Below are 24,835 nucleotides of genomic sequence, written 5' to 3' on the forward strand. Positions count from 1 at the left end.
AAAAATAAATATATATATATTTTTTTAAACAAAAGTCTCTTCTTGATGGGTAACCGATGCAGTCCCTAAACTGAGACAAAACTATATTTCACCTAGATAGGCCCAAAATAAGCCGCTTTGCTGTGTTTTGGACTATCTGCAGTTTCCTGCTCTTATAATCGGCACACCAATATAAAGGTAGTTTGAGTGGTCCAGCCTAGATGTTATCAAAGCATGGGCTACTGTTCTACGATCATCAGCTGGTAAGAGGTCCAAGAGATCACAGCAAACCAAAACAGGTCCCAGGTACTGACCCAATATGGGTGTCCATAGATAGCTTATCATCTAATTTAGTCCCAGATTCTTTGCTACTGGTCACTGGGGGATGAAGAGGAAGAATGTCCTGTGGTCAGCAGCTAAAGTTGGTCCAAATACTTCTGGCGTTTGCAACCAATAGAATCTCAGTTTTGTCCGTATTGCACTGAAGGTAGCTCTTACTTTGATATTTGATATTTATTAGGATTTATATAGCGCGACTATCGCTCCGGAAGGAGCATCTTGGCGCTGGGCAAACAGAAGAACCAGCATAGGGAGGCATAGATCAGATGGCTGCGAGAACTGCTGGATCAGGCTGAAGGAAAATCCAAGTCTTCAGGAGTTTCCTGAAAAGGATTTCTGTGGGGGCGTGCCTAAGGTTGTAGGGGAGACCGTTCCATGCCTTGGACGCCAGGAATGAAAAGGTTTTTCCACCTTTAGTTTTTAGCTTTATTCTAGGGACAGTAACCAGATTAGCTTCTGATGACCTCAAGCAGCGCGATGGGATATAGCGCCGAAAGCGCTTGGCCAGGTAAGAAGGGCCGGTGTTCCTAGTGGCTTTGAAGACCGTGACAAGGAGTTTGAAAAGAACTCTCTTGTGGAGGGGTAGCCAGTGAAGAGTGTTAAGGGCTGCAGAGGCCGAGGACCTTCTTGGGAGTTTAAGGACGAGCCTGGCCGCTGCGTGTTGGACGCTTTGCAGTTTCTTGACATCACAGCTCCAGGTTGTTCAAAACGCTACAGCAACTTGCCCTTTCGTAAGCTTCCCAGTCATCAATCTGTTTCATCTCATCTCAGAACTCTTCCCATTAGGAAAAGATCTCTTTACCAAGCTCTCTTTCACAAAACCTGATCCAACAGGCCTCTCTAATAATAGTTCAAAGCGACTGACGCTCCTTTTTTTCCTAACAGAAAAACACTAAAATTCCTTCCCACCTCGTCTGCGGAGCATATCTTAGCATTTAGATTTCAGAAACAAAATTAAAACTTGACTTTTGAACATCTGTCGTAGCATCCACTCTCTATTCAATACTGCTCACTGTCAGTCTAACTAAGCGCCAGGGCGCGCTTTTTGTGCAATCGCGCCCTCTACAAAACCAGAAGAGACAGATATTGGTGCTGGCAGTTGAGATGGAGTTTTCTGCAAAACATTTTGATTTATTATACGTTACAGTCAGTTTCCTATGTACTGTTGTCTCTTAACAGTGAAAATAAAAGGTCTCACAATAGTGGACCGATGAAAGTAAGATCTGACCATGGCACTATGCTAAATAATGCACTGCAGTTGTTTGCGGAAGCCGTTTAACTCATGGAGCCATCTTGCTGACACTTGTTTAAATGGATACACAGATACTGTGAGGTGCCTTGTGTTCATTCTTTGGCAGCCTAAACAGTGTAACATAGGCTGCTGCTTTTTGCATGGATGAGTGATGTCTCAAACAGATCAAATGTGTTGTAATTAGCAAGTGATGTAACCACAATTGGGAGTGTACACTGCGGGTAAACTGTGTTAAGTTTGTTATTTCGATACTGGTAGAGGAAACAAAAGGCTCGATAAAGGACAACAGAAATGGAAAAGCCACAATGGAGTTACAATCAGTTGGAATTCTGCCATCCTATCTATAACGGATTTACAACAGCTTTGACTGATAAGTAGTGACAACATCACAGAAAAATGTCCTCGTGTGAAGACACAACATTGATATAGTAACATCCCAAAATCTCAGATATGGAAAAAGAGCAGAGGAAAGTAACAAACGAAAGCCCTATAAGAGGAACACCTAGGAGATTTGCTCACTTACTGTAATTCTGACAGAGAAAATTGACATTGTCGCTGGTTAGCCAATGGGATATATCCTTGCTAAGCTGTTGGGGCAGACTACTTTCCACCATAATCGTGGCAGAGGTACTAAATCTGCCACAAGCAAAGTATTATTTCCACAAAACGAACTCTAAATTGGGTCAAAAGTCGAGAGTGTGGCCAGCTTTGGGACCTTTGAGCAGCTGCTTGAGACCACATTCTTCAGAGAATAATGTGCCTATTCGCCTGAAAGCACAAAAAACAACTATTGGGGGAGCCAGTAGGTCTGGTTTAAATGTGGCAATGCATGCAGACGAAAGCAGACTGAAATAATATTTCTATCCAGCAATAGTTTAAAGCCAGACCTAATGGCTTGGCCAATTCTTGGTAGAGGTGGTGGTAGAACTGCTGGTGGTGTGGTATTGGTTGAAACATTTGTAGCGGTTTTTGAATTGTTATTGGTGGTACTGGTGGTGTTATTTGTGGTTGTATTGGTGATATTATTGGTGATACTAATGTGGTACTGGGGGTGGTATTGGTAGTGATAGTGAGAAATTGCTGATGGTGGTGGTATTAGTGGTATTGGTGGTATTATTGGTATTGCGTGTGGTGGCAGCACTTGCACTGTGTGGTACTGATGACAGCGTCTAAAACAATTGTGGTAATGGCATTAGTGACGTTGATATTACTGTTGATAATACAGCTGATGGAATTTCTGGTATTGTAAGTGGTAAAATAAATTTCTGATGCACTCTGCATTGCTAGGGCACCTGTCCTCGTGGTCAAATACATTAGCAGTATTATTCTGGCTTAATCATAGCAGAACAAGGGGCATTTCAAATGTCCTTGTCTACAGAGCAGATATTGTATCTCTAATGCATCGCACATCATGGCTACAATGAGGAAACACCTGGACCCTGGTTACTAAATAACACACAGGCATAACAATGTTTCCTCTTATTGATTAATCAATGCAGCCCTGCAAGAAAGGGAAATCCTAATCAGCAAAGAAGTAGGACCATCTACCTGGGAAAACTTCCCACAAACCCTTAAGGACATACCAATTACTATCGTATTACTGTTCTCTCATTTCTGATTAACACAATCACAGTCAGATAGCCAAAGAGTAAACGACGCATCGACACCCCTCAAGTTAATTAAAAAACAGTTCCCCTTGCACCTACCAGACAAAGATCCATAGTGGTTACCTATTATCCCAGTTTTCTTGAGAGTTTTACCTAAAAGAAATGTACACCCAAGTACTGAATGAAACATCATCATTGCTTCATAACCACATCTGGCTTGTAAAATGGAAAAATACAGGACCTCCTCATGCTGCTGCCATGTGGTATACCTAACGGCTCAATGCGTTCTCTGTGGCTACCAGCATCTATATGACACCTAGAAGCACGGAACAGAAATACGTTGGTAAGAGATCACCAACATGCATCGAAAAAGCAACTATGCTTTGAAGTAACAAACAAGCACAACATAATTTCACTTAGTATTTCTAGTTTACAGCAATTTGCATCTCATATTACACCAAAAATACAGAGCATGGAGCACAATGTGAAGTTAATCTCCTGGTAAACATAACCTGAAACAGATTCATTATCAGTAGTGGACTATGGACTTACATTGTTGACTAGCCACCCAAAATGCAAACTTTCATCCCAACTCAAATTCCCCTAGCAGTAGCTGTGCATGATAAAAGCCTAAACTCAATAACATTTAAAGCTCAACACACATTTGCTAACTGGTATTCAATGCCATTATCTCATCATCCATGTTTGTACCCCGCTGAACGGCTCGCTCAATGATGCAGGATGCTTCTCTTGCCTAACTCACCCCTCCACCCACCCATCTATCCATTCATACATCCACCACCAACTCTCAAACACTTCGCAAACTATCTTGTTTAGTCTGGAGGCACGTGCCACTACATATAACTCCACCTGGATATCCAGTGCTTCAGCATACAACGGACTTTAAGAAAATCTTTCTGGTGACGTGGTTCAGGCGTTCCAACATTCTGGAACTCAATATCATCTAAATTAGGGTAAGGTTAGTTCTGCTCCATACGATGTTCCATACAAATCGTACAACTGTCCTTTCCAACCACTGACTATAACTAGTCCAAAATAATCTTTTCTAACCAGACACTCATTATTTACTTCCAACTGCTGAAGACATTGAGCGAACAATGTACAAGGCCTGGTTGGATTAAACGTTGATACCTACAATCATGCCTCTAGTCACAAAGTCAAAAACATGATCATCTCAACATATATTTCAAGAAGAACGCTTTAATGTGAATCCTCTCTGAGCCACCACAGGAGGAGTAGGGACATCTACGTTATATGTTTACATTTGCTTCCAACTTCGGATGCATACAGTCGCGGTCCTTCTTGAGTTAACTGTTCTTTGATGCTATTGACCCCTCCTCACTGGTGTCTTTCATGTGTCTCTGGCATTTTTGTGTTTTATTGTGCCTCCTACTTTATTGTATAACCTTTGGCTTTTTGTGTACCTGCGGTAAATCACTCTTCTACACAATGAGATGCACTGAGCAATAGATTTCAGTGCATCCACTGTGGGGGAATTTTAAAAAATATCAATTTTAATCCAACGTCATATAATTTGTATCGTGCATTACAGAAAGAACCCGTTCATTTAAATTTAAATAAAGGTAGTTCACATACATTCTGTTTCAGAGAACATCCGACACATGGTGCATGTAGTAATTCATGCATATTTACTGGCAGATAATGGCATGCAAACCTTACCATAGCGTAGCTTTCGCCTCCAAAGCAACCACCAATAACCAGCGTTATCTTTGGTACAGAAGCACAGGCAACAGCTGCCATCATGGAGGCCTGCGCCTTTAATCTGTTACTTTGTTCTTCGGCCTGAAATGACAATAACAAAAACATTTTTAGCGTCTTTTCTAAGCTTAGCTAAATATTCTCATAATTTATTGAGAATCCCTGATATAGCAGCAGGTATTAGAACCTGGATTCAAATGTTCAGATATGGACAACCAAACTGAATGCTTTCTTACGGGCAATAACTACCAGTACTGGACCAATCAGGAACCATTCTGAGGTAGCCAGATCTCTATCCAGGACGTGAAACAGGAACTATTGCCTCTTATCCCTTTAATAGCGCTGGTATGGCAGTCCAGCAATCTGCAAGACCTATTGCTTCCAATATACATAGGGTGGCCTTCAATTCAGGCATTTAAACCTTTGGCTTGTTTGCATCAACCTCTTTCAACCATTTGCTTGAGACAATGTCAATCATATGTTTTATCAGCCTAGATGAATATGTTGGTCTCATTGTTATGCTATTCACTGTCTGGTGCATCATTCTGCCATCTGCACCGTGGCTACACTAGCATTACTGCAACATACAAGGGACTATTTAACATCTGAAAAGTACATTCCACCATCACACTTTTTGTCACATGTAATTCCCTATCTTTTATATGCCATGAATACGGAAAAAAAATAGTTTTTTTTACCACAGCACACATTTTTAATGCTTTTGTCATGACTCAAGTGACAGACTGATCCTAACATGTTCTCCGAATTGATTTTCATTTACCACATCGTCAGGCTATCCTGATGTGATAGCAAGTAATCAATTATAATACGCTGGTAGTTGAGCGGAACCAGCATACCAAACCATCATCAATACTCTGGCACCACGAATACCAATACCCTTTCACTACCACTACACCATCACAGCTGCCGATAAGACAGCCACCAATATAAGTCTTTATTCTTTATTGAATGTCTGTAACTTTGTCAAGGGAATGGTTGAATGTAATGGCTACAGAAGCACATACAGACAATGGGTACAGCACTGATTTCTGCATTAGTCATGCGGGTGATTATGTTTTTCATGACACCCAGGTAGTCAATTCTCATGTTACTTACAAAGCTTGGAGTAGGAGGTAAATTAAGAGCATAGGGATTCACCGAATCTCAATGAGATTTTAATCCATAATTGCTTTCTAAAATGTATTTGGATCACGTCAATTACGTAATGATATATATGTCATTGTATTTTTTTTTAATTATGCCATTAATGTTAGTATTGCTGTCATCGTAATGATCGCATTTTGAAGCACTGACTAACAATATCAGTAAATAGACCTCTCTCTACAGAAGTCCTGGCCTTCACACCTTCATCAACCCACCTGCATTTTATAGCCATCAATTCTTTATTTCACAAATGAAATTCTTGGATAGCAGCTTTGAATATATTTATGAAGGAGAGGAATTTGTCTCTTTATCAGGTTACTGACATCTTTGACGCTAATGAAATGCATTTAACCATATGAATCATGATACATGTGTAAATTTACCTAGTATCCAGCTGAATTGGTGTTTCCATTTATGGTTCGGCTTAGTTTTCAGATTCTTTATGTTCAAATACAGGCGACAGTGGGCCCTTATGTTGCCACAAATCATTACCATCCATATGATTTTTAGGGTTAAGGGTTAATAGTGAGTTTCTTTAGTGAATGAAAAATTATTTAGTATCTCAGATCATATTGTCCATAATCCTGACCTAAGATTGAAATCTTTCTCAATAAAATATAAGTAATCCAGGCAACTATGTAGACAAAATGTTTGGGCCTCACGTTTGATCCACAACACTCCATGATAGACTAAGTGAACACCATATCATCAAGTTGCTACCATCAGATTCGGCCCTTAGGCAAGCTGCACCATTTTTTTTTTTGGGGCATGGAACAGCTCGAGCAATTACTGAGAGAGTCACTGTCTGTTCCAAGAGTAACTACGGAGATGCTTTAAACACGGGAGCACCTTTCATGTTGTTACAGAGGTTTAATAACACCCAGCCACCCCACATCCCATTCCACGCCTATACTGGCTGCATGCCCAGTCTAGGATTGTATACCATACCACAATCCTCATTCACTGATTCTTACATAGTGTTAGGACTGAACAATGCTAACAGCTAACATTTGTTGGTATTGTCCTACCTAACAATTCAGATTAGGAAGAAAGTTGCCCGAAGAAGGCACTGTCTACTTCAAAAGATGGGTTAGAAAACTATGCAGCCCAAGTATGAAACTCTTTAATTCGTTTTCATTGATTCACAGCTTCACCCAATTTAAATCCTGTCTAAAGACCAACCTATATCCAGTGGCTTAATTAATAGGAGGGACATGTACGCAATTTCGAGACTCAAGGGTTTTAATATTATGTAAATTTGTATGGTATGGCATGTTATATATATTACAAAGAACAGCATTATGGTTGCCTTTTCAATTGTAGCTTTAATATTTTCACTCTCCTATTGCGATCACCAAGAAATATTGGCAGCCGAAAGGACCACAAACGTTAAACTTGTGCAGAATGCAGTGAGAATCAGGTCACAAAAAAGGGGAGGTTTTCTAGTGAATGTCCAGGTTTGTGTCAAATAGATTTAAGCATTTAGAACAAACAAAAATATTCCAACCCACATGGTTTTCTAATTTAAGCCTTAGATTGATATTGCATCTTTAGTGGTCCATAGCTGTAGGCAACCATAATCCTTCCTCCCAGAATCTTTTCAGTTCCAATAAGAAGAGGGAGGCAAGGAGTATCACACTCAATATACAAACTGTAGTTTATAGTATTGTTTGTACTCTCTCTATATAGATTGTGAATGCATATACAATAATGACTTCCTGGCCATTCTAATACATAAGGGTAAAAAAGAATGTTATAAATGTTGATGTTTTTCTGCTTCTAGTATGGACTGATTCATACGTCAGATGCATGGGAAAGTTTTAAAATGGAAACAAGCCACTACAGCCCAAAGAAAAAGCCTGGGATACAATTCTGGTGTGGTGCAATTGACGAGTCTACATTTGAATGGATAGCTTTTCACGAGTTTTTGTGTAGTTCTAAAACAAATGATTTATGAGATATGTAGTGTAAAAAATAGTTCGAGCTAGCTTCGAAATACAAAAGAGCAAATATGAGCGAAATATGGAGTATCACTGCTTGATTCTTCTATTGAGAGGGAAGGAATATGTAAGAAGTACATAAATGTAAGATTTTGCTATGGGATTGTGCCTGATGCGATCCAGGATTGCAGCAGCAGTGCCACATCCATGTGTTGAAGTATTGCGTGCAAAGTGTCTCAACTGACTTAAAAAAATATAAGTCAATGTCAAAGACCAGCTTTATTCGATTGTTGTACAATACAATCATAAAAGAGTTCCAAGAAGACAGAATTATAATACAAATCATATATATATATATATATATATATATATATATATATATATATATATATATATATATATATATATATATATATATATATATAAAAAAAACAGTCCCGTCGCTATTCACGCAAACTTAGCAGGCGCTGACCTCTCTCCCCAAGTGTCAAATCCAAGATTTCAGTAAATCGCCATCACACCAAAATCGTGTCAGCAGTGGTATTTTATTTTGCAAATCGTGAAGCAAGTGCTCTCCTCATAAATATATATATATATATATATTACCTACTGGCGGTCGCCAGTAGGTATATATAGTTAGGATTTTTTCTCTATGGGTTTTTTGAAAATTCTATGTCTAATAACTTTGGCGTTTGTGGACGGAATTGGCTGAAATTTTCAGGAAAATGGCACATTTTGTTTCTGAGCAGCCCCTGAAAATTTTGGGGGGGTTCGTCAAGGGGGGGCCGAGAAAAAAGGGGGGTCCCAAAACGCGTTTTTCCCATGTTAATTTCCATAGGGCGGTTGGCCTCACTTTTAGCCCGAACGGCTGAATGGATTTGCACGAAACTTGGCAAAATTGTAGGGACTGGTAGCCCGATGTGCCTTTTGTAGGTCTCAATATATGTGCTGCAGTGGATTTTGAGAAATTAACGTTTAAAAAAAGATATATATCTGTAACAGCGGACTGGGCAGCGGCCCAGGACGCGGACTTTTCGCGCAACGGAGCTTTGTGAAGCGAAGCTGATTGGTTCTCCGGCGTCTGTCAACATTCCAAATAGTCCGTAGCGGCCGCCATCTTGTCTCTCGGTAGGATCGAGAGACAAGAGGAGGCGAAAGCGAAGGGGCAAATGACCATAAGGGGGAATAGTAGATCCTCGCTGACCCCCTAGGTTTGATGTGGAGGTTTTAAAAGGGCCCCGCGGGGCAAAAAAAAAAAATAATAATAATAATCGAACGGCTGAATGGATTTGCACGAAACTTGGTAAAATATTAGGGACTGGTAGCCCGATGTGCCTTTGCTAGGTCTCAATATATGTGCTCCAGTGGATTTTGAGAAATTAACGTTCAAAAAAAGATATATATCTGTAACAGCGCTCCGCTTCGCGTACTTTTCGCGTTACGGAGCTTTGCGAAGCTGATTGGTTCTCCGGCGTCTGTCAACATTCCAAACAGTCCGTAGCGGCCGCCATCTTGTCTCTCGGTAGGATTGAGAGACAAGAGGAGGCCAAAGCGAAGGGGGAAATGACCATAAGGGGGCATAGTAGATCCTTCCTGACCTCTTAGGTTTGATGTACCATTTTGCCAAGTTTGGTGTAATTCCGTTCAGCCATTCAGGCTGTAGACGTATGTAAATGTCCTATGGAAAATTGCATGGGGAAAACACATTTGAAAGTGTTGAAATTTAGAACCAATTAAAATGTTACTTTGGTTTTGTATTTGTGTGTGATGAAAGTTAATTGGTTATGTATATATGTCAAATGAGAGGAAACCACAGCCATTTTGTGATACTACTGTCTGAGGTACATTTGTGAGGAATTTTTGGTGGTGAATTTCTGGTGTTTGATTTACACAGTACTAACACTTTTCCTACTTTTGAAAAGGTGAGTTGTTAATTTGTAAGGGGAACTATGTTGTACACTTGAAGATAATTTGAAAAATGTTTTCTGTTATTTATTTGCAGTCCTTCTGTTATACTAAATACTTGATAAAGTTAGTTTTATATTATGTATTACTAAAACGATAAATGAAAGTGATTATTTTTTTCTGCAATTTACAGCAAGCAATTTCAAAATAAAATGGCTCACAATGAAGAGACCGTGGCAATTTCTTTTGAATTGTCCACTACATTGATTGAAATTGAGAGCACCAATAATGAAACATTGTCACAAGGAGGACATGACTTGTATGATTCCATTAGATTGATTGAAATGGACAGCACCAAGAATGAAATATTGTCACAAGGAGATGACTTGAATGATTCCACTACGTTGATTGAAATTGAGAGCAGCAATAATGAAATATTGTCACAAGGAGGAGATGACTTGTATGATTCCATTAGATTGATTGAAATGGACAGCACCAATAATGAAATATTGTCACAAGGAGGAGATGACTTGAATGATTCCACTACATTGATTGAAATTGAGAGCACCAATAATGAAATATTGTCACGAGGAGATGACTTGAATGATTCCACTACATTGATTGAAATTGACAGCACCAATAATGAAATATTGTCAGAAGGAGGAGATGACTTGAATGATTTTTTTGATCAATCTCTTGATGGCGAATTTATCGAGTGTTTGGAGACGATAGAGTTACAAGAATCATTATTGCAGACTTTTCATGAGGACATTGCTGATGAGGACATGTTACCAGTTCTTTCAAATTTAGAAAATTCTGAAGAATAAATTTATATTTAGAAATCAAAAATTGTTTGAGACATTATTCATTTTTATTTTTAATTTATGAGGTTGTAGCGAAGTGATTGTAGTATAAAATGAGACTTATAGTATAGAGTGCAACATTTTTATGTTACATGGTAAGTTTACTCATATTTACTTCCCTTCTGCCACTATATTATCTCCAATGTGTATTTGACATCTCTTCTTCATCTCCGGCCTCCTTTCTCTCACTGTGTGTCTCCGATGCATCTTATCGGTGCTATTTTGTGTAATTACAGAAGAGAGTAAAATAAAATAGTTCGGAACGTGAAAAGGGGGCAAAGTAGAGTACTCCTCACCCCCTAGGCCTTTTTAGGCGGTCCCAAAAGGATCAGTTTCTGCTTTCCTGAGAGATTATGGTATGAGTTCCATATACCACAATAACTTGCATTACAACATGCAAGATATCTATCTCCTATTACCAACTTTTGGAGATATTCGCGCTAAGCGCGAATATCTCCAAAAAGTAACACCTGCCCTGAGCAGTTCTTAGCCATGTTATCCAATGGGAGGTGGATAACATGGCTAAGAGCATTAGCTCGGTAATGTATGAATATCGCAGAGTTTTTAGCGATATTCATGCATTGCGGCCGTTTATTATCGCATTTGTGATAAACCTTGATAATAGCAAGGTTTATCTTTGATAATTTCTGACGATGCTTAGCGGTAAAAAATTCGTTGGTAAGCATCGTTAGCGATAAATATCGCTTAACTTTGGTAATATGCCCCAACGTCTGTTAACGTTCGATTCGAAGGAAATGAGGAAGTGTTGAAAAACATTGTCTGCGCCATCTTGCCTTTTTTGAAATGCCACACTTTTGTCGTGCACGGCAGCCATTTTAGATGTCTTGATCAGACCCACTCTCTGCACGCTGTCGATTCGTAGCATGGCTCCTCACCCTCGCAAGCATCTTCCCCAGGCACTGGTCACCCCCGCTCTCTGTCTTATGCATGGGCAATAAACCTCCCCCCATCTGCGCTGCTCTTCCCTGAGAATCACACTCTGTGCCCGCCCGACACCTCCCATTCGCCCTATTCACTACCGCACCCTCTGACACTCCTCTTCCTCTGTGTCCGATTGTCCAGGCTATCAGCTAGCCCTGCAGATGTAGTTTATGGCCTCAGCTGTAAAGAATCACCCCTCTTCAAAGGAGTTATAGTAGATCAAGGCCCACACCCGATGAGATCCGTCACACCACACGTGTTCCTACTATCTGAAAACTATCCTGTATTGTGATTGGGGAGGGGATCGAGCCTGAAGCGGAAGATTCCAGGAATGACTCTTTGTACATCAAAGTTTTTACAATTATGTCTCACATTAAAAATATATAGCACTCCAACAAAGTAGTAGGAATATAAAACTTTAATAACATATAAATATATACAACAAAACAAAAACAGTAAAAACATTTAAACAACGAAGAGACCGTGGCAATTTCTTTTGAATTATCAAATAGATTTATTGAAATTGACAGCACCAATAATGAAATATTCTTGTCAGTAGCGGTCTGTTGTGCGAATAGTTCCAAGGCAGCAGAACGCGCTGAAATCTAGATGGCACTAAAGTGATGTCTAGCAAGTTGCCGCCCAGCACATAACGGCGTGGGGCGCCGCGGGGGTGAGTGAGTCCAGTAGGCACCACAGCTATTCTTACCGGCATTGCAGAATTACTGCTGGGGACAATGCCTGTGCTGTAGCAGGGTCACAGCAGAAACAAAAAGGATTCTGTTGAAGATGTTGTTGGTTTTCAATTTGAAAACAGTTCTGGTGTCAACTGCTATGCTAATGTAGTGGTTAATGTTTTGTTTTCTCTAGAAAATGTAAAAGAGGGGGAGGCAGTCCAAAGTTCCGTTAAAAGGGCAAAGGAAAGGATCGGTGGTTTGAACTATCAGTCAAAAAGGGGAGGGGGTGCAACAATTTTTCCTACCGGGTCACACTGTGCTTTTACCGGAAGTGAGGTCTGCAGGATTCTAGTAATTCAAAGTGAGGCTGGCGCCGACGTCCCGCGAATACAGTTTCGTCACTCCACGGGTGATCATGGCAGTCATTCCCCATCGGGGGTCGGAGACTCCCGCGGCTCCTCTAGAATCTTCAAGGTCGTGGAGGACTACGGTGGTGGAGTCAACCAGTGACCGGGCCATTTCTTTATGCTGGGCCCGCTCTTGCCAGGTCGACCGCCATTTTGAGAGTTCGGTAGCTACTGGCGATCGCGGGGTCAAATGAGCGGACGGGCTCCACCCTGCCGGGCGAGACGTTGCAGCATGGCCACAGTGGAAGAACTCTTTTCCGGGCGCCTGGAGCGCTGAGGGTGCAGCTGGGAAGCCTCCACTGGGGAGGCGGGAGAGGCCTGTTCGCACCGTCTCTCCCTCCCAGTGCACCCCACGGCGTCTCGCTTGATATTTGTTATGGCCGGACCAGGCGATGAGGACGAGGGGGGGGGGTCGGAGGCATGTGCAAGACATCCCCCCCCAGGGTTGTTGCAGCAATTATACAAGAAAGAAGAAGTGTCCCGTCCGTCTTCGGGCCGGGCTTCCGGTAGATGTCGGCCGGACGCCCCTGGCTCTGGCCCCATGAACGGGTTTCTTGGTTTATCGGCTGCAGCCGGATCCCGTCGGCCTCGGCCCCCCGACCGTTGGTGGCCGGACCGGAAGAGCATGTGGCGGGACTACCTGCAACTCTCAAGGGCCACCGCGGCCGGACTGGGAGAGAGAGGGGAGGGTCGAGGAGACATTCCCCCCCCCCTGCAACTGTTCAGCGTTGTAAAGGCAATCCCCTGGCCGGGTCCCGCTGGTCTCGGCCTCTCCTCCGGCTACACCCTACGTTAGGATCTCCTGGCCGAGGCGTGGCAGCAGGACCTGCCTTATATGGGCTGCTCCCGGCTGGGCGTAGCCGGAACCCTGCTCCACCTTGGAAGTTTCCAGAGTGCGGGCGGATGTTCTACTGACTTGCATTTTCCCTAGTCTATCGATTTTTTTGGCGTGGCAGGCGGTGGGACAGCGAGGGGTGATTTGGTTTCTCTTACTGTTTTTCTGGTCTCTCACCAATGGCATATTTTAACGTTTTCTTGTTTCTAGGACATTAACAGGTTTTATCATTACGTTATGTTATCGTTTCTTTGTTCGTTGTTTAATAAAAGTTCATGTTCATCAGTGGCCTACTGATTTTCGTTTTCCTATTCTTTTCTTTCCAGGTTGTTTCATGCTAAAGTTTCTGTTAACAGGATACAGTGATCACTTCGTTATTATTGCATATGTCCTTTTCACTAGGGGTGCTCTCTGGTCGGGCCAGATGACGTATGTCTAGTAAATGGTCCGGGTGAAACAGGTGCATCAATCAGTGGGGAGTAGATAGGCATGACAGATTACAACGGGGGAGAAAGGTCCGCATTACGTACCCTTTCACTACTTGCAAAGATTTTCCTACGTTTATTTGCAAACAGGGAATACCTCCAAAAAGAACTAATCCCCAAACAGTCAATGTTCGGACAATCAATCAATCAATGAGGAATGAAATAGGTACGACGTGTTAAAGGCTTGCGTTACCTACCCTTCACTATCTGCAAAGGGAGAGAGAATATTCCTATTCTTCCTCGTTTGCAGGCAGAGAAGATCCTTAAGAGAACCAACTTCGAACAATTCAATGCTCGATTCAAACAATCAACAAGGGGTACTGTGAACACAAATGAACGCCGCTTATGTACATACGCATTGCTATTTTCAACAGGTTGTTCCTAATGTTTCTATTTTAGCGAGGTCAAAAAGAGATCCCATTAGTGGCCTACTGATTTTGCTCGATTCCTTTTGTTTTTTTACACGGTTTTTCGCTATCTGCAAAGACTAAACAGAGTATTGCGACTCTGTGCTTGTTTGTAAATAGAGAATGAACCAAAGAGAACAATCAATCAAATGGAGAGAGAAGCAGGCACGACGGATTACAAAGGGGGCAAAGGGCTGCGTTAACTACCCTTCACTATCTGCAAAGAGAGAGTACTCCTAATAGAAATGAGGGGTGGGGGGCAGCATTCAAAGCAGATCAGTGTGCATAAACACGAAAATGTTTTTACTTACCACGTACTTGACATTCGACAGCTTATGATATTTGCTATTAAAAAACCATTGAAATTCACTGAAAAAACCATAGGTTATAGACCATATATAGTTAGGAATTAGCATTTACAAAACCTTGAAAATTCACTGAAAAAACCATAGGTTATAGACCATATATAGTTAGGAATTAGCATTTACAAAACCTTGAAAATTCACTGAAAAAACCATAGGTTAGAGACCATATATAGTTAGCTGGACATTTTATTGACATAAAACCAATGAAATTCCATATATAGTTAGTTGCACTAACTATATATCGCGCACCCGCAATCCACTGCTGATGATGTCACATATTACATCATTCATGACATGGTCAGTGACATCACTGATGACATCACTGATGACATCTCAAATGACATCACTGATGACATCACTGATGACATCACTGATGACATCTCATTTGACATCAATGACCACATCACTGATGATATCATTCATGTGACAATACAATGCATCTCCTCACATTTTAATATAACCTCTGTTTCACCCAGTGTTAAAAAGAGTATAATTTTTGAAACCATTGACACACCAATACTAGTTACTACATACGCACTCACTGATTGCTACGTCTACACACACCTTCACTCATTCACCCATACAATCATTCATACATACAATCACTCATCTTTACAACACTATCATATGCACTCATACACCTATACAGACACTCACAGTCTGCCACTCATCCATGGAGTTACTTACACACCTAGTCAGTCCTGTAAAGAATCAATGAGACTTCCATTTTCTTGTCTATACAGTTAAACATAGAGCACCTTACATTTTCAAACATGTACTAACACATACTTAGTTTCTTATACAATCATTGATACAAGTACAGATTGATCTGCACAGAGTCACACACCTCCCAGCTAGCCACACACACACTCAGTCTCCCATACAAATACTTGGGCAATCAATCAATAACCCATATAGTTACTCATATAGCTACTGATCAACACATGCAGCAGTTTACAGAACAACAGACATAATGATGCACAAATTAAGACAGTTTAGTCACTAACCCATGCACTCAGTGAGACACATTTAATCACTCACTCATACATTCAGTCATGCACCTACTAAATCCTTCGTCCAGACACTTATACATCCACTAATTCTTCAATATGTAAGACATATTTTAACTTTACAGACTTATACAGTCACTGGATGTAGTCATCAGTGATGTCATTTGAGATGTCATCAGTGATGTCATCAGTGATGTCATTTGAGATGTCATCAGTGATGTCATCAGTGATGTCACTGACCATGTCATGAATGATGTAATATGTGACATCATCAGCAGTGGATTGCGGGTGCGCGATATATAGTTAGTGCAACTAACTATATATGGAATTTCATTGGTTTTATGTCAATAAAATGTCCAGCTAACTATATATGGTCTCTAACCTATGGTTTTTTCAGTGAATTTTCAAGGTTTTGTAAATGCTAATTCCTAACTATATATGGTCTATAACCTATGGTTTTTTCAGTGAATTTTCAAGGTTTTGTAAATGCTAATTCCTAACTATATATGGTCTATAACCTATGGTTTTTTCAGTGAATATATATATATATATATATATATATATATATACAGATTTAATTCATTATTAATGCCCATCAAATGTAAAAGTTGGATAGAAAAGCAAGATAAATTGCGACATTGGGCCCTCGCCCCCTTATAGACGAAGCTGACACACGTCCCCTCACGAAGTTCGAGTCCTTCGTCCTAAACACGGACTCCGTGAAGGGAGTGATAGCTTTTCTGTACAACCACTTACTTTCCAAAGCACAATCCCCTAGACCACGATATATGAGCATGTGGGAAGGTATTCTTCAACGGGGATATATCAGTTAAGGAATGGACGGAGCTGTGGTCTGCTATTAAGTCTTTTAACCATTCCATAGGCTTGCGAGAAGCCCACCTCAAGACCTTGATGGACTGGTACCTACATCCAGCCAAGCTTAAGACGATCTTCCCCCACACTTCCGACAGGTGCTGGAGGGGTCTTTTTTCTTTATTTTAGTTTCTTGTTCTTGAGGGTTAGTTAGGGGGTTTGATCTTTTTGCTGCATTCCTTCCCGTTGGGAGGACGCAAACGCATACCGTCACATAAGAAAGGCGGATTGGGCTGGAGTCCTTTTAAAAATACTAAGCTACGCAATTTGATCCAGGTCTTCCATTGATAGAATCTTTACTTATCTATTAGGAATACCATGCAAGAAGTTGACGGGGACATATGCCTTGCCTTTTCCAATCACCCAGTTCTTTCATTATTGTGTTATTGTGGCAGCTCACTGCGCTGAGCATCTTGCAACATCAAACTATGATTTATTACGAAATGCCAATAAAAAGAGGTTTGACAAAAAAAGCAAGATAACATCATAGCACGTAAGACACATTTAAAATATGACAAGAGAATGCTAAGGAAATCAGTTAATTAACAATAGATTTCCTGAGACTAACCACTTTTCAAAAAAACATTGCAACTCTCCATATCACATGCACGTTATCCAAAGACTGGAGGGCAATGAACGCTGGGCGGCACTGTCTGATCCCCATAGATTTCAGAATAGGGATAATCCACACTTTCCTAATCCGACAATAAAATCTGCAGAAAAGACAACATGGATGGTAGATTGTTTAGAGGAATTGTCACAGGGACATAAAACCATTGTTCGTGACCAATTGTGAGAACACTAACGATTCTGTGCAGTATTCCCAACCTGAATCTTGTTAATAAAAATCTATTGTAACCTCTATGTACAAATGTTAAATATGGTTGAATTGTAAAAACACTCAAAAAAAGTGGATTATCTTGTACTGTGGGTTACACAATTTTCAGCAGTCAGCCGTGACAAGTCCAACATCCTTAGGCCTTCCTTTTTTAGATCGTTCCTACATACCTCTCGCAGGGTAGAAGGTTCAGTAAAATATTGGGATGGCCTAATCTCAGTCATTTAAAAGCAACATTTCATGTGTGCGACTTTTCTGCATGGTCACCCCCAGATTTTTCACTTCTGTCTGAACTTTATTTTCTTGGTAGTCGGACTCTCCACAAAAGTATGGTGGCCTACTACACCATTACTGGGTGCTTTTAATATATGCTGGGTGCTAAGTAATATATTTGGTAGAAACTGGGTCTCTAGTAGGCAGACGATGCACACTGTCCAAGTAGAGACCACAATCCGAGTCAGGGTAAGTCACAACACAACCTAAATTATCCTGTGCTCACCATCTGGTAGCTTGGCACAGAGCAGGCAGGCTTAAATTAGAAGGTAATGTGTGAAATATGTGTGCAATAAATCATACAGTAACAGTGAAAACAGCACAAAAAGACTCTACAACATGTGAGAAAAATGAAGTTTGACTTTATAAATAAAACAAGACCAAAACAACAAAAATCTAAAATGCACAGGTTGAGATGTGATTTGAAGAATAAAACAAGTTCTAGCGCTTAGAAGCAAATAACGCTTTACGGGTCTCTTAAGGTCACGCTGGACCATGGCAATATCAAAGGTTCGGGCTGTCTGAGATGGAGCGCAGGCTGACTACAGGACCAATGCAGGCCCTTGTGTATTAAGTACCTTATCCTGGTTGCAGCAGAGAGATGCGGGGTGCAGTAGAGTGATGTGTAGATGCCAATTTCACAGTGGTGGCAATGTGTCAGTTCGGCATCCAAGCCGCACCGGGTTTCTCCACGTAGTCAAGGTGATGCGTAGATCCCTCCAAACTGAGAGGTGGAGATGGGAGGTTCTGATGTGTCGGAGCGATCAAGTTGAAGGGCTGGTTCCAAGAGCGATGCACCGATTCTACTCCCTCAATTGGTTTGATGTGCCGGTTCTGCTACACGTAGACAGGAGATGCATCTATTTCCATGATGCAAGTATCTGGATCCACTTCCAGTTAATCAGGCACAGGAGCAGGGGCTCAAGACCTTGATATACCAGAGTCTCAGGAGGCAAGCCAACAAGCCCTTGGAACACACTAGGATGTAGAAGCAGAGTTCAGCTCTCCTTCAGCAGAGTCAGAGAGCAGCAGGCAGAAGGGCAGCACAAGAAAAAAAGTAGGCCTTTCAGGTCAGCAGTCCAGTAAGGAGTCCTATGAGCAGCACAGCAGTTATTCTGATAGAGGTTCAGTTGCAGATCCGGAAGTGTCTGATTTGGTGGGGTCAGACACCCAGAACCTATACCCAAATGTGCCTTTGAAGTGGGGGAGACTTCAAAGAGTGTATTTGAAGGGCACAAGTATCCCAATCTACCCATGACTGGTGTAATCAGTCCTTTGTGTGGGGTCAGGCCACTATCTATTAAAGTGCAAATGTTAGCTACTTCCTTTCTTTCTGCCCAGAATGGGAAATCAGAATGCAGATGTATGTAGATGGGTACTCAGCACACCTAGCCTTCCTGTGTTTGTGGCTGTCTGGAGGGAATACACAAGCTGTAGCTGTCACCCAGCCCTGATGTGAATTGAAAAAAGGCTGAAGAGCACACAGAGCAGTAAGGGCAGAGAAATGTTCACTTTCTAAAAGCAGCATTTCTAAAATAGCCATGTTAAATCCAACTTTACCAGTAAAGAGGACTTATCTTTACCATTTCAAGCACTTTAGCACAGGCTAGCAGTGGTAAAAAGCGCACTGTTCTAAAACCAGCAAAAAGTAGGTCATAAAAAGAGGGGGAGGAAGACTAAAAGTTTGGGGTGACCCTTCAGAGAAGGCCATTTTCAAACAATATTATATTTAGGCATTTGGCATACTGCATACTTGGAGTAAAATGCCCAACTGTGAACACTTGTCCAAAGGCAGCCTTCAAGGTAGTGTACCTTCAGTAAACCTCTATTTACTAGGAATATGCCTAGATTGGAATGAAATACTTCTTTAATATTTTGACTTGGCAAATTGCTAGAGAAATTATTTGAGGCCATTTTTCACTTAGTTGAAAAAAACTTTTAATGCAGTAAAGGAAGTAGAGGCAAACTAACTTTAGGAAAGTTTACTCTGTGCTGTCTAAGAGAAACCAGTTTGCCTCTCGCTAGGATGAGCAGACATCCCAGGTGTATCCCAGAGAGTCCCAGTTTTTAAATGACTGTCACAGCATACAACACTTGTTGATGATTTAAGAACATGTCTTGGTTTTTGAGAGAGGGTTGGGTAAAAGTGTGCATTCATTAAAAAATATTTGGATGCTTAAATTTCCTTCCTCTCTCATCATACCAATAGCAAATGTTCAGAGCCATAAGGTGTCACCAGCTGCACTGCCTTGCATCCTTTGTGCGGTACAAAAGGGGGTGGTGACTGATTTGCATATGGCCATGTCTGACCTGGGGTGGCAGAGTGGGCTAAAGAACAGTGATGGATTAAACCCAGATCTGTTGACTGGGTGTGAGTGTTTGATTGGTTCAGATGCTCCGTCCATCACCACCCCCTTTTGTACAGCTTTGTTTGCCATAAGTTGGCAGGGTATGCTCAGACGTGAGTCCCTTGCTCGCTTTGCCACTGAATTCAAGCGGGCCGGGCTGAAGACGGCTGAAATGCCAGAAACCGGTCCTCAGAGATTGTTTCCGGTCCAGGGAAGGCATGGCTTGGCAGTTCGGGCTGGACTGTTCCCATGAGGCACAGGGTCAGACTGATTTGCATATGGCCATGTCTGAACTGGGGTGGCAGAGTGGGCTAAAGAACAGTGATGGATTAAACCCAGATCTGTTGACTGGGTGTGAGTGTTTGATTGGTTCAGGTGCTCCGTCCATCACCACCCCCTTTTGTACCGCTTTGTTCGCCATAAGTTGGCAGGGTATGCTCAGACGTGAGTCCCTTGCTCGCTTTGCCACTGGATTCAAGCGGGCCGGGCTGAAGACGGCTGAAATGCCAGAAACCGGTCCTCGGAGGCTTATTTCCGGTCCAGGGAAGGCATGGCTTGGCAGTTCGGGCTGGACTGTTCCCATGAGGCGAAGGGTCAGACTGATTTGCATATGGCCATGTCTGAACTGGGGTGGCAGAGTGGGCTAAAGAACAGTGATGGATTAAACCCAGATCTGTTGACTGGGTGTGAGTGTTTGATTGGTTCAGATGCTCCGTCCATCACCACCCCCTTTTGTACCGCCTTGCATCCTTTGTCCCCTCATTAAAACCTTCTGTGCTGCACAATCAGCACTGAAGTAGCACAGCAGCCAAGGACCCAGCTCACCAGCATGAAGTTAAGACTCATCATAGCATGGGGGAGGGAGTTTGCCAAGTTGGACAATTCTATATACTAAATTGGAAAAGGGGCCTGCCTATTTTCCCCATCTTCTCCTCCCCTTGTAGAAATAAAAGTGAAGCTTATATTGGTTGTGTATTTTGGATTTTCTTTCTGTAACTTCTAGTCTTGCTACGCCACGATAAATACAGGACTAAGAGTTCCAGAATGTAAAGTAAAGTGGACTCAGTGAGAGGATATGTGTGGCATACAACAACTTGAGATCCTCGTTCTCTTTTCTTGAATAATGTAAACTTTTTAAAATGGAGTAAAGTCACAACCTCTGAAAGTCTCGTTTTCCATATAGGTTTGGTGAGGGGAGCCGGGAAAGTCTTTCCTCTGTGTCCGTAGGTAATCATTTGCAGTTTGTCAATGTCTGTGTCAGCATTTTGTCCTACTTGTATATCGGAGGCCAGGGTTTTGGTACTTAAAATGTGGTCACCCTACTCTTAGACCTATTCCAGATGCACAATACACATTTATAGCTGGGAGTTAATGACTCTGCTGCAAGTAGCAAATGGTGTTATCAACAAGTGGCCACTTATCAGAGAATGGCTATCTGGGAGCAGGACAGGAACAGTTGGTAACAATGTATTTGACTTAGTGATGCCAAATAAAACTGTCAGGAACTGCTCCAACTTAATTTATTCCCAGGTCTATCCTAGACTATCTGGCTCCAAACACAGCATGATTCAAATCTAGCTTTTGAACATCCGAGAGGAGTGACAGGGGAGAACCAGAGCCCCTCCAGATGGAGGAAAGGGGATAACCATCTTCGACTGATGGCGTCTGGGAATTTTGCGCAATAAAACACAGAAAAGGTGCTAAAAAGGAGGTGGGAACAGTGCAAGAGAATAGTCAGGACAGGGTGTATGACATTCTTCAGTCACTTTTGAGTGCACACCATAATACTGGACCTGGGAAGACAACATTTAGAGGACAGACAACTCTGTTGGAAGAAAAGGACTCAAGGATTCGAGAGAGAGAGAGAGACCTGCTGCCTAGAAGGAAGCTTCTCCTGAGGACAAGAGAGCTGCATGAGTGACAAACAGGAACTTTCCCAGCAATTAGAAAAAGAAGGACTATAGCCCTCTTTACAAGTATGGGCAGAAAAGGTTGAGGTATTTACCACACCTGCTAAATACCATTATTCCTGGTTGAGTTATTGTATGTGGTCAATACCTCCTATTCTGCATTATCAACTTGAAAATGAGGCATAACATACAGAATTGGTATTTAGCACATTGAATTCTGTATGTTTAAAAAAAATTCCAGACATTTTCCCATGACAAATGTTGCCAGGTTTGACCTGCTAAATGTATCAGGAGAAAACTGTGAGGCTGTGACAGTTTTCAAACAACTCGTAATTCCGATCCTCACGCCAGCTCCTGGTTGTACAGAGATCAGAAATAAGTCCTGAATTTTGAGTCAATCAATCAAATAGGGTTTATAAAGTGCACTACTCACCCGTTAGGGTCTCAAGGCACTGGGGGTCGGGGCTGGGGGGTATGCAGTTCCGTTGGGGTCATCTGAAGAGCCAGGTCTTAAGGTCCTTTCTGATCTAGAGCAGTGTTTGCCGGAGGTGGCGAGGGAGGGCTTTCCAGGGATTGGCTGCGAGGTAGGAGATGGACTTTCCACCCACTCTGTTCCTGAAGAAGGGTGGGATGGTGGCCAGGGAGAGGTTGGCTGAATGGAGGTTTGTCTTGGGGGCATAGAAGGAAAGCTTGATGTTGAGGTATTGTGTTCCAATGTTGTGGAGGGCCTTGTACGCTTGTGTGAGCAGCTTGAAAGTGATCCTTCTTTCGACAGGGAGCCAGTGCAGATCGCGGAGGTGTTGGGTGATGAGGTTGTGCCTGGGGTCGTCTAGGGTTAGTCTGGCTACGGTGTTCTGGACGGTCTGGAGTTTTCTGAGGATTTCTTTTGCTGATTCCGGCGTAGAGGAGGTTGCCGTAGACTCGTTTGCTGGTGATGAGGGCGTGCAGGACTGTTTTTCTGTATTTGTGGGGGATCCATTTGAATGCTTTGCGGAGTTTGGGGCGGGTGTTGAAACAGGCTGAGGAGACGGTGTTGATCTGGCGGTTCATACTGAGCGATGAGTCCAGTATGATGAATAGGTTACATGCATGGTCTGTCGGGGTGGGTAGGTTTCCAAGGAAAAGGGCCACCAGGTATCGTCCCAAGCTGAGGGGGTGGAGCCGAGGATAAGAACTTCTGTTTTTCCTGAGTTGAGTTTCAGGCAGCTGTTCTTCATGCAGGATGCAACAGCTTTTATCCCTTGTTGGAAGTTGTGCCTGGTGGTGTTGGGTTCATTGGTGAAGGAGAGCATGAGATTGGTGTCATCGGCGTGGAAGATGATGTGGAGCCCGTGATTTAAGATGATGGTAGCAAGGGGGACCATGTAGATGTCGAAGAGGGTGGGGCTGAGGGAGGATCCTTGGGGGTACTCTGCATCTGGTCTCGGTTCTGAGAAGTAGGGTGGGAGTCTGACTCTGGGTTCTGCCTGTGAGTAATGATCGCATCTAGTCTAGGGCTTTCCTCGGATGCCGGCGTCGTGGAGTCTGGTGGCTAATGTGAGGTGGGAGATGGTGTCGAAGGATGCTGATAGGTCCAGGTGGATGAGGGCTGCTGAGGGCTCGGATGTCATCAGTGGTGGCGAGGAGGGTGGTCTCAGTGCTGTGGTCGCTGTGGAATCCGGATTGAGAGATGTCTAGGACACTGTTGGCTTCGATGAATTATACTGGCTGGGCGTTGAGGGCCTTTTTTATCACATTGGCTGGAATGGAAGCAACGAGATGGGCTTGAAGTTCTTGAGGTCGGTCGGATCTGCGGTGGGTTTCTTGAGGAGGGGGTTGACTTCGGCGTGCTTCCAGTCGTCGGGGAATGTTAATTGTTTGACATATTTCGGGTGCAATGGCTGTGGCGGACCTGTGGAAGATGTGGGGCGGATAGGGGTCTGAGGGTGCTCCGGAGTGGATGCTTTTAATGGTCTTTAAGGTGTCTTCTGTCGTGAGCAGGGTCCGGGTGAGTAGGGTCTGCTGGATGGCGTTGCTGGGGGTGAGAGTTGAGGCGGTGCAGAGGTCTTGATCATCGAAGTTGTCATAAAGTGTTTTGATCTTGAGGTGAAAGAAGAGGATGAGTCTGTTGCAGAGTCCTTGAGATGGTGGGACGTCTGTTGTTTCGCTGTCAGGTTTGGAAAATTCCTGTTTGATGGAGACGAGGTGTTTAGCCCTTATTTCCACCTTCCAAGGACCAGGACAAAGTGCTGATGCTTCCCACGGTAGGTGCCCCTTATAAGGGCAAGAAAATCAGGTTTGTCCCTTTCTGAACATTTTTCCGCAATGAATTCTGGATCAATGGAACTTCATGTTAACGGTTATTTGCGTGTGAGAATCAAAAACATGCCTAAGGCTGTAAATAAAATCCTGGACAAATTTATCCCAGCACAGAGCGACACTCAGCTTTGTCTCATTTTGAGCTTTTGGCACCACAACCATTGGCTTTAGTGCAAGCTCAATGACGTATCTGCCTTAGAGGGACCCTCATTGCTTCAGTCTTGGACCTTGCCCCTCTGAAAAACTATGGAAACCTAATTGCATATTAAGTCCAAAGGTAAAAACCGTAAGTGGCGTGATCTGCTAGACATAACGGACCACTGATAAACCACAAACTGATCATTTCAATTCATGCTTTACTTTTTCTGGACGCTTTTG

General features: G+C 42.5%; 1 protein-coding gene across 2 annotated transcripts in view; it reads right to left on the reverse strand.

Moving 5' to 3' along the window:
• Positions 1-24,835, reverse strand: part of LOC144798032 (methylcrotonoyl-CoA carboxylase beta chain, mitochondrial-like) — a 438,830-nt gene that overhangs the window by 39,591 nt on the left and 374,404 nt on the right. For both annotated transcript variants that reach the window (XM_078668818.1, XM_078668816.1), the window contains exon 9: positions 4,879-5,001. In XM_078668818.1, coding sequence (XP_078524944.1) covers positions 4,879-5,001 — 123 coding nt within the window. The remainder of the gene's footprint in view (positions 1-4,878; positions 5,002-24,835) is intronic.

Source organism: Lissotriton helveticus, chromosome 1_2 (genome assembly GCF_964261635.1).
Source record: "Lissotriton helveticus chromosome 1_2, aLisHel1.1, whole genome shotgun sequence".
In the NCBI taxonomy this organism is placed as follows: Eukaryota; Metazoa; Chordata; class Amphibia; order Caudata; family Salamandridae; genus Lissotriton; species Lissotriton helveticus.